Source organism: Numenius arquata, chromosome 2 (genome assembly GCF_964106895.1).
Source record: "Numenius arquata chromosome 2, bNumArq3.hap1.1, whole genome shotgun sequence".
In the NCBI taxonomy this organism is placed as follows: Eukaryota; Metazoa; Chordata; class Aves; order Charadriiformes; family Scolopacidae; genus Numenius; species Numenius arquata.
The window spans coordinates 5,508,507-5,519,631 of NC_133577.1; the positions used below are offsets into that span (position 1 = coordinate 5,508,507).

Here is an 11,125-nt window from a genome sequence, read left to right on the forward strand (position 1 = left end):
CAGATCAAAAAGAAGCAATGCTGAAAGTGCGGCAAACTCCTATCGCAAATATTTTAGTCCAAAAATTAACTATTATTTCAATGCATAAATTTATGGTGAAAATGCATCTTTGATGGCAAGAATCTCAGTATCTCGTACCCCGATCATAAGTAATGTTAACTAGGAAGGTGATGCCTTTTCAAGTACAAGAGAGGAAATAAATGCTATACAACTGAACTGTAACTGAAAAGTGAAAAATAAAGAAAATGGGATAAGATGCAGAGAAATGAGATTACAAAGACCAAAGAACTGAATGACCTGAGATTCTATGGTTTAGTTACCAAGTTTTCAAATTGTAATCAGCAGTGACTCGATTATGGTATGTTAAGTGCCCTTACATGTAGTAACTGGCTTGTTTATCTAACAAAAAAAAGAAGCAATAGAGACCAGCAGGGTTTTCCAGGGGAAAAACAAACCAAAAATAAGGGATACCTTCCTCTTCTAGGAAGCTTGGTTGGCAGCTGCACCAACATGTTGAGGGAGCTGGAGCATCCTCATCCTTCCGTATGGAAGATATACACCAAACACAAGCAATTGGTCTTAGGGCAGCAGTAACTGGATAAAATTCAAAGGACTACAGAAAAAAGTAAATAATTGTTTTCCACCTATGAGTTAGAGGCCCCACGTAGCAAAAAACAATTAAGAGATTATGCACAAAAAGGTTAGTTAAGAAATGTTTAGGAAATATTGGGAAAGATTTTGAATGGCTTAAATGAGGCTGGTAGTAGTAGAAATTTTGACCTTTTCATAATTCCAACTGGTTTCCTCTTTTACACTGAGCTGTAACAAATGTATTGATGGAAGTATTTAGATATAAGATTGCTACAAGATCTATATCTTTATTATAAAAGCAGTTGAGGACATATTTTACATCAGATAAGGAGTCATGAGCATGAAATGTTTTACTGTCGTTTCTAGTTCTTTTATAGTCCATGACTACAATTGAAATATTTCAGAGGATGAATAGTCACAGAAAATGCCAAGGCCATGCAACAAAAGCATTACCCAAGAGAAAAGACATTGGTAACGGTCTTCCTTCAAAAATACACCTAACCATCTACCTGATTTGGAGCGTACAAGTTTCAAACACCATAGAAAATTTTTTTCTCCCTTTTTTTTTTTGCTTCTCCTCTTCAAAACCAAGCAAATCATTACTGTTACTTGGGTATTTTCGGCGTTCAAAAAAATGGTCCATTAAGTAGAAAAGTGACAGATAGGCTTTGAAAAGAAAAATATCACCTGCCCTTAGTAAATATTTCCAGAACACCCTGTAATTTTACTATCCTAAATAAATATCCCCTGACATGGAGAAAAAGTGAACTTGTCTCGAAAGCCCCAGTCAGGAGATCAGATAATAAAAGAAAGCCCACAGGTATAATTTCTGGGTCTGCCATGGCAAGGGGGAGGTGCCTACAGAAGCGGTGGTGTGTCTGGGGCAGACTCCTCCATCCAAGCTAGTCATGCCAGCCTGCCACTGAAGTCATGGAAGAAGAAGAAGAACACCAGCCCCTTGTAGGACGTGAGTCACACAGATGGGGTGCTGCGAGTGTCTAAGGCTGAGCAAGACACGGTCAATCCAGTAAGATTATAGGCATTTCACTCAATCCCTCTAAGCCGCATTTCCCCCCAGTTTAAAATGTGATTAACGCTCGCTTTCTTCTCCCATACGTCTGTTGAGCCTGTGGGCACCCCTGCCACAAGATGTGCTGCCATCTGCGTGGCACCGTACATAGGAGGCCCCGCACCTCACTCCAGTCTTTCAAAAGAAATACATAAGACCTTAGTTAAGTAGAAGAATGTTTCTAAACCAGAAAAAAAAATATATATATACTGGAACGTCCTTAACTTCCACAAAAGTCAGCTCAAAACATTACACGTAGCAGGAGTAAGACCTAGAAAAGACTGCATTGTGTCAAGACACACGAAATAGTCCAGAAAAACGTCATATTGCTGCTTTTAATTTGCCAAAAATAACTGCTTTCAAATGCTGATCACTTTTTTTTTTTGTGGTAGAAATTACAATGTGAAAATCCTAACAGCATCTTCTGTAAAAATATACATATTTTTAAAAATTGGATTATAGAATCATAGAATGGTTAGAGTTGGAAGGGACCTTAAAGATCACCCAGTTCCAACCCTCCGCCATCATATTTTAGCCAAGGGGTTTATGATGGGAGTTGAAATCACTTGTATCATGTCTGGAAACTGTTATAAATAACATATCACAAATGAGTTGTTCAACTGTGATGGTTCCAAAATCTTCAATACATTAAGATGTGTTTGCTCCACTGAGTCCATTGCTCTCTTTGGCAAAGGAAACAAGACTTTTGCATTTTAGAATATTTTAGAAGATTACTGTTCAATCTTCCATTTCTACATGCAGTCCCCATTGTTCCTTGAATTGCAAGAGATACATTTCTTGGTCTTCTGATGATTTATCAGATACCTCTTTCTCATACAGCCTGGATAAAATTCCGTCTTTGTCAGGACCATCGCACTTGAATGCTCTTTCACACACCTGATTTTCAACGCTGGACAAGGTAGGAATATACAGCCTTCCAGTGTGAGGATCCCAGTCTACTAATATGGTCTGTCCACCCTCTTTCTCCGTGAGGCCCTGTGCTATTTGTTCCAGCTGAGGGTAGGATGTCTGCCCAGACTTTTCAGTATCCAAGTCCACCAAGTTGATATGGGTCTCACCTGGCAGTTCATCTCCTGCATCAGCCACCTTCAAATTAAGTTCCTCTATTTTCTGTCCCAAACAAGGGTCTGTTGCCCTCACCTCTAGTTGAGGGCAATATGGCTGTCCTGTTTTTGTATTAATCAAGTCCTCCAAAGCAAACTGTGGCTCACCTAGTAGTCCCCTGGAGGCAGAGGTCTTCTCTATCAAATTGAGGTCTTCTAGTTTCTGACCAGGACTGAAGTCTTCAGCCCTTACATCAAGTTCATACTCTACAGCCCCTGCATTTTTCTGTCTCAAAGTATTCTTTGTTCCAGTCTGGCCATAAGATGGCCAGTTCCCAGTTTGGTCCCCTTCCGCTAAAATAGCCTCTTTGCGTGAAATTTCTTTGTGTGAAATATCAAGCAAGTCTTTTGTTTCCAGCAATTCTTTTGAAGGCAAATCTTTCCCTTCAGTGTCACTATAAACAGTGTAGTAATGGGGACTTTTCCTTTCTGGTAGATGACTGGATTCCTGAGATGGCTTGTACTCATCCACGTTAAGAGTGATAAGGTTGACCACTATTTTTTCACATGGTATGAAAACCTTTTCCTTGTACTTGTCAGTGTATTGCCATACCTGGAAAGCAAAAAAAATACTTTGATTTGAGTGAAATATAATAAAAATACCATCTTGCTGCTTCTTGTACTGTCAGCTAGTTTTAAAATATAAGGCAAGTCTAGACCTTATTAGGAGGTTATTTCAAATTAGGGAAGAAGCAAGTTCATCACATAAACCTCCAGGAGTGTCAATATGCTCCACTTTTTTTATTCTAAAACTATATTATGATCAGCTCTAATATACATTTTCTCATCTTCCCCATGTCAAAAAAACGGTTAGAACAATTTTGTCAAATTCTGGTTTTGTTTCCACCAGCACAAACTCAAGTGACTTTGGAGAAAACACTGAAGTTGTCCTTGGCTCACAGATTACAGAACCTAGTCCACTCTTTTTAACCAGTGAAGAGGAAGTTCAGTCAAAACCACATCCCACAAGCCCAGAGTCAGGTACCTTGTTAAAGTACAGCTTACAGACAACCAAAATGTACCAGGTAGTCTGAAAGCTCCCCCATGTCAGAAGTGCTGGACCAAACCAAACTGCTTATTCCACCTCCCCCTGACCACAGTGGGTGCCCATGTGGAATAGTCTGTAGGTTGGGAAAGCCAGAGAGCATCATTGAAACACCAGGTCTATATTCTTTTGTCACCTTAACATCAACTGAATCCAGAGGCGGAGAAATAAAATTGAAGCTTCAAGGTGGTCTTAAAAAAGTGCAGTGGACATCAGCCACACCCCCACGCCCCCCTACAAATTATATATATTATTTATTAGAGAAAAAACTTGTGGGTTGGAGTTTAGTCTGCTATTGAGCAGGAATTTTTCACTGAGCAGCTCTTTATGTTCTTGGACTGTAAAGAGCTCTGTCCTGATACTTCTCCAAGGGAGACCAAGCTATTTCTCCCTTCCATTCCCTGTGTCCCAGGATAAAAGAGTAAAGAATAAGAAAGACGAAGGAGGACTTTTTACCAGGGCCCGTAGTAACGATGGGCAATGGTTTTAAACTGAAAGAGGGTAGATTTAGATTGGATAAAATGAAGAAATTCTTTACTATGAGGGTGGTGAAACCCTGGAGCAGGTTGCCCGGAGAAGTTGTGGATGCCCCATCATTGCAAGTGTTCAAAGCCAGGTTGGATGGGGCTTTGAGCAATCTGATTAGTGAAAGATGTCCCTGCCCACAGCAGGGTCGTTGTACTAGATGATCTTTGAAGGTCCCTTCCATCCCAAACTCTGTGATTCCACGATTCTGTGACAAAGTTGGTGCCTCATCAGGTGCAGGAGGTGTCTCCGTGGACATCCGAACACGCTGCAGCAATAGCTGCTCCCCTCCTTCTGAACCCACGGTCCCTCTGTGAACATTCCTCCTATCATCTCTCTGCTGCTCTAGATTACTTCAGAAAGATCAGCATGTTGAAACCAATTGCCTTGTACCTCCCCATCCCACAGTGTCATGCAGATTGGATTAACATCAAAGTGTTCATTTATTACTGTAATTGCATGTTTATGCTTGAGCAACTTGTTTAGAGATAACTGTGAGAAAGCTCCGCTGGGCTCATGAGCTGGAACCTAATAGTGTTTCTTAGACTTCATGTGTTCTTTCTAAACATTAACAAACTTCGCAGCTCTAAGAAACTCGCAAACGTTTTGACATAGAAAGTATATTCTTTTTGTGTAAATAACAGAATGCATTTGTTGGTACATTTTTGGCTGTTAGGAAACAGTGCAGTACTTGAAAGTATTCTTGAAATCCAGATTAAATTATCTGTATGATGCACACGTGCTAAATCCTTCGCAATCCCAATTAAATGGTAAAATGTGGTAGTCCAAGAAAACATCATGGGCTTTCTGCACTGCTTAATTATCTTATCTTCTTTTTTTCTGATTTCAATCAATTAATAACTTTTGTTCCATGAGTCTCTACTGTGCTTCTTCCTAGATAATTTAGGGAGCACTGAGTTCCTAGCAGGACTCACTGAGTTCCTAACAGGACTTGCCTCAGCACACCTCAGACCTTGCTTATGGCAATGACTTCCCAAACCAACAGCTCTGTTCTGATCCTCATTAGCTCCGGGTATCTTTTCAGATCTGGGCATCTTCTTAGATGCAGTTTCTAACTTGAGTTATTACTCTGTTTTTCTTGCATTTAATAACCCTGAATGTGATGTTCTTTTCTTGATCTGAGTGGTAACTAGAGCTTTTACTTGCAACCAGCCACGCTTTCCTCCCAGGCGACTCGGAGCCCTGGAAAACGCACAGCTCTCCTGCGAGTGCCAAGGTTGGCAGTGACATCCTGCAGCAGAGAACACTTACCAGGTTTGTCGGATGTTTCTGTTTGCTGACGTGAATATACCTGTGCACACAGTAGCACGTCATTGAAATAGAAAGGACAGCAAGCATGACGGGCAGAACATATCCAAACACGATTGTTATAGTCTCATCTGTCGTTTTGTCTGTTAACAAAACAAAACCTTTCATTGTACTGAGCAACTTTTTAATGTATTCAGGTAGTTATGTGCATTCACAACATTGTTTTTTGCATATGGGATGCAAATGCTTTAGACAAGGATTTTGCAAGAAAATTTTTAAAATGACATTTGAGTTACAGGAGAAATTTTCGCTATAAATTAAGTTCCAAAAAGAAGTAACGATCCCTCCCTCAGGTTCTCCTGTTGCTAACTTCTGCCCCCTGAGACTGACGCAGCTCTGCCGCTCCCAGACCCCATTCAAGGAGAAAACATATTCTCCATTCACTAAGACTCAAGAACGCAGATCCTTTTCTTCAGAAAGACAATCGTACCTTCCAGTCAGTAGACACCAGCTACGTTTTATTAAAGGCAAAGATTTTTTTCATCAGTACAAATGCAGGATGGATATATAAAAAAAAAAAAAACACTTACAAACTCACTCACTGGGTTGGTTTTTTTTAATAATTTGCATCTTATTTTTTTAATTTGCCAGCTTACACATACCTTTCAAGGTAGCAATGCAATATTCTTTAGAGAACCCACTGTGCAAAAGTGGTGTGGTGACATGTATCTGTGCACTGATGCAATAAGCTGTTCCAGGTTCTAACCAGGGCACAACCAAGGTGTTGTTGCTGACGGAGAACCACCACTGGAAGACATAAAAAAGGGAAAATTTTTTTCCCCTCTAACTCCGCACTCACAGAAAGGTAAAGATCTTGCATACAAAATGTGTCACAAGCACACAAATTTTCTGGAAAGAATAATAATATGATGTGAACTGCCAGCTGCATCCTTTTTTTCACCCAATACAATTAGGTCACATCCTCTCTGAATACTTTATCTTCCATCCGATCATTCTTCTATCCCTACTGAACAATTTCATGCTTTATACGAAGCAGGACCGTGTACTATCACTAGCCCACATTCTCATGCTGATGTCCCAATAGAGCTAAAGCATCACTCCAGCCCTGTCCTGATGCCTGGGCCAAAATCTTTTAAATTGGGATGTTCTGGTAAAGATAAGAGCCTTACAGTAATGGGTGTTAGGTAGACCTTGGAATCTAATGTAAAGTAATTGATCTGTGTCAAGCACCTTTATCAAAAAACGAAACAAAAAAACCCCAAAACAAGCAAGCTGAACCTGAGCCAGCAACGTGCCCTCACACCAAAGGAAGCCAACAGCATCCTGGGCTGTGTTAACAGGAGAAGAGGGAGCAGATGGAGGGGAGGGATCATCCCCTTCCACTTCGTGCTCATCAGACCACACTTGTGACCAGTTTTGTTCCCCCCAGTACAGAAAAGTCTGACAATCTGGAGCGGGTTTAGTAGATGATCACCAAGATGGTTGGGGCTGGAGCAGTTGCCCTGTGCAGGAAGGCTGAGGGACTGGAGTTTGTTCCACTTGGGGAAGAAGGGATAGTTTCAGGGGGACCTAACAGCAGCCCCCAAGGATGACCCAGGGAGGTCAACAAGAAGACAGAGCCAGGCTCTTCACAGTTCTGAACAATGGGAGGATGAGAGACAACGAACATAAGTTCAAAAAGAGAGTTCAGATAGGAAAAAAGCTTTTCTTTATATCCAAAGACAAAAGTCAAGCAGTGGAAACAGGCTGTGCAGTCTCCATCCCTGGAGGTTCTCAGGATACAACTGGACAAACCCTGAGCGACCTGGTCTGAGCTCGCAGCTGATCCTGCTTTGAAGAGGACTTTGGACTAGAGACGTCCTGAGCTCCCTCCCGACCTGAATGATCCTAAAATTCCTATCAGGCTACTTCGATCCTTGCTGTGACAAAGTACATTCTGGGAAGCACAGATTTAGAGGGCGCAGTTCTACAGCCTTGTCAAACCTTACCCGCTTCTTTGTCTTTTTGTTGAGGACAGAGATGTTGTATTGCAGGCCGGGATACACCTGAAGCAGAGATACGGATTCTTCCTCAGGACTTCTCTTCCACTTCTCAGGAGCCGTCAGAACGATTGAAATAGACTTCTCAGTAGAAGATACATTTACCATTGGTGGGTCAATTTTAGCTGGAAACACGAAGATGTACAAAAAGCAGTCAAATGCAGCAGAGACACACTGATTTGACCATGTAGTTTCTTAAAGTGGATGATATGAATTTTTTTTTTTTTTTTGTGGAGTCTCAGTAGGACTTTGAACAATTCATTTATATTGCTAGAAAATTATTTTATCAGATCTTTACAGTGAGAAGGTGAACACTGACTTGGAATTTTGCCTGGGAATTCCTGTGACTTCGCAGGATAAACAACCTTGAAACTCAATTTGCTAAAACAAGCTAAATTGCCAGTATATTCTCAGATTATCTGGCACAGATAAGAGATATTGTGCTCTAGAGTATGATTACTGCTTGGTTTAATAGAGACTTTTCAAAATCAGAGTTCTTAATACTGTGGATGTGCCATAGCTTTTATTTGCCTTGAATAAAGCTTTACCATAGCATAAGACAGTATTCAGTATATATACGACCGTATATATAACACATATATCCAAATTCTTTTATGATTATTTCAATTGCTTCTGCCAAAAGCATAAATGTGAAACAACTGCAAAAAACCCCACCATAATCTCATGTTAAAATTAAAATATCATATGCTGTGAAGGCACATGCAGTCTGAGAACACAGTGTTAATCACAGAACCGTAGAATGGTTTGGGTTGGAAGGGACCTTAAAGATCATCTGGTTCCAACCCCCTGCCATGGGCAGGGATACCTCCCACCAGACCAGGTTGCTCAAAGCCCCATCCAGCCTGGCCTTGAACTCCTCCAGGAATGGAGCATCCTAAGCCCATTGAACATCTGGCTGTGTGATTAGCTTTCCTTACTGTCTGTGAGAGGGTTGAATCGTGTGGTCTCCATCCAGTCAGAGCACATCCCATTCAGGAAAGCTTTCACGCTCGCATAGTATTGTTCTTCGTAGTCAAAGGTCTCATTGGAGAGGTCACACCATGTTCTGTTGATATTTCTGCATTCTGGCTTTCTAATCCATCTGCCAACACCGTATCTATATTGAAAAAATAAAGAGAAAGGAGCTGTACAAAAGCTATTGCCATGATAGTAGTCACCTGACAATATAGCACAGAAACTGATATTAGAGCTGGTAAAACAGTTTGCCCGTTTTGCAGAAATCTGCAATTTCAAGGAATTCCCAATGTCAGCTGAGATAAAACACAAGCTTTCCACAGGTGTTTAAAGAAAAAATAAATCAGAGTAGGCCCTATACAGAAGAGGCTGCATGGAACTAGCTGAGATGTTACTGATACCAATCCAAGACCAATTATGCTTACACAGACCAGAGATCTCTCAACTTCAGTCTCCACAGCTTTAGTTAAGTTGTAAACACAGGATAAGAGAGTCAGGATAACTATTTCTGTGGAGACAAAGAGTTCTGTCAGAGTGGTCAGTGGCTCGTCCTGGTGTCTCCTGTCCACTCATCCCGGAGACAGATGATGCTTAGGGTCTCCAAGATGAGTGGACAGGAGACTACTCATCACTGACAGTTACTTCTCTTTCTTATTTAAAAGAGAGATTCCATTGGAATGCAATGAACTTCAAAAGCTTTCTAGTTGCAAAAGGGGCATATACATGCCACCAACAATGCCTCAGAACTGACTAACTCTTATACACTGGCAGAAGAAATCTAGGTTGCCTCAGAAAATTCCTGCCTGGATTTGCTCAGAAGCTCCTGCTCCTCAAATTCACATTATGCAGAAAAGAATTGCCCTTTGGCTGCTAATTAGTAAGGGCATGTGTCAGCTTCTGCGTGACTGCAGGACAGTATCATTCACCAGCGTTTTCCACCAAGCTAAAGGCCGTGGTCTCCTGGGCAGGTAGAAGCACATAAGAATATTTTTGTCTTCAGAGTGAGAGATGGCCATACCTGTGACTACAGACTCTTCCGTGAACCAGCTGACCCTGCAGAGTCAGCGTAACTAGTGCTTTCTGAGCATTTTACCTTCTACGCAACTAGCATTCATTCCCTAATTACTGAGCACTCTCCACTTTTCTAGGAGGTGGACTATGTCACTCCTGTTAGCACATCAATCAAGAGCTGGGCAAAGAAAGGTTGCAGTCTCTGACTACTGAAGCAAGTCCTTGATTTTTTTAGTAGCCAGTACAAGTTAAAGGAAACTTATGGAGATCTAAATTTGTTTTACTGTCATGAAAAAAAATACTAGACCGAGGGAAGTGTTCATATTAGAGGTAAAGATCGAGAACATTACATCATCCATGACCACAGCACTCTGCCTATTTATAAGCCAAACCTCCAGCACTGTCCTGCAGAATCATGGAATGGTTAGAGTTGGAAGGGACCTTAAAGATCATCCAGTTCCAACGCCCTGCCCTGGGCAGGGACACCTCCCACCAGACCAGGTTGCTCAAAGCCCCATCCAGCCTGGCCTTGAACACCTCCAGGGATGGGGCAGCCACAGCTTCTCTGGGCAACCTGGGCCAGTGTCTCACCACCCATATGGTGGGTGAGAGAATGACCTAGCGAGGCTTTGCAGGATCAAAAGAAATCTGTGGGAGTTGGTCTGTTAGAAAAGACCAACAAACCACTGGGTGCTGTTAATATTCTATTAAGCACTACATCTCCAGATCTGTTTGAATATGTTCAAAATGCTGATGTGTACAGATGCCAATCTACAGCACAGTCCTTCTTCATCCTTCTGTCTCATTTCTCAGGAATGCCCCTGAAAGCTTCCATGTTGCATCCTACACATCTTTAATAGGAAGAAAGTCTCCTTAGAAATTTTTTTAACTGGATCTGAAGTAAGCAGTACCAGAAGTAAAAGTTAAAAAACATATTGCTTCAGTGTAATCCACATATTAGTTCTCCTTTCTTGACTTTTTAGCGGCCTTATCTTGCATAAAGTTTTTTTTAAATGATTATTTAAAATGCTAAAATGAAAGTCAGTGGGGGATAGAACAAACAAGTTGACTTACACTGCATACTTCACCTTGTAGAGTACTCCATCTCCTGTGCCTTCTGGTGCTGACCAGTGAAGGACATTCTTCATGTTTATAGATTCAAAATGGACATTCCTAGGGTTAGGCAAAGAACAATACAACTCTCCTGAGAAAGAAAATAAGAAAGGAACAACATACACTAAGAATCTGCAAATGCATATGCTTCCAAGTTAACCAAAAAAGATACTTATTTTTAAGTAAGCCATAAAATTCTACATACCGCCTTTCTTACCATGAAAAGCACAAGGTTTTTCTCTATGGCAATTCTTTTTTTTTTTTTTTTTTCAAAAATGTCCCTAGCTAGTGCAGACCCAAATTCCAACTGTAGGAATCTGCTTTTTCTCTAGCAAAAATGGCT

General features: G+C 41.1%; 1 protein-coding gene across 1 annotated transcript; it reads right to left on the bottom strand.

The window, feature by feature from the left end:
• Nucleotides 1–2,398: 2,398 nt before the first annotated feature.
• On the bottom strand, nt 2,399–10,871 carry IL20RA (interleukin 20 receptor subunit alpha). Its single transcript, XM_074168983.1, has 6 exons — nt 10,744–10,871; nt 8,622–8,800; nt 7,633–7,808; nt 6,286–6,430; nt 5,627–5,766; nt 2,399–3,337 (listed from the first exon to the last, which is right to left on the bottom strand). Exons 1-6 carry the CDS (start codon nt 10,815–10,817, stop codon nt 2,399–2,401), a joined length of 1,653 nt encoding a protein of 550 aa, XP_074025084.1. The 5' UTR covers nt 10,818–10,871.
• Between the last annotated feature and the right edge of the window lie 254 nt (nt 10,872–11,125).

Coding starts and splice junctions, on each gene's coding strand:
- IL20RA (XM_074168983.1), bottom strand. CDS start 10,817: ATGAAGAATGTCCTTCACTGGTCAGCACCAGAAGGCACAGGAGATGGA. Junction 8,801..10,743: donor TACAAGGTGAAGTATGCAGT/GTAAGTCAACTT, acceptor TTTTCAATATAG/ATACGGTGTTGGCAGATGGA. Junction 6,431..7,632: donor ACAAAAAGACAAAGAAGCGG/GTAAGGTTTGAC, acceptor TATGTCTTCCAG/TGGTGGTTCTCCGTCAGCAA.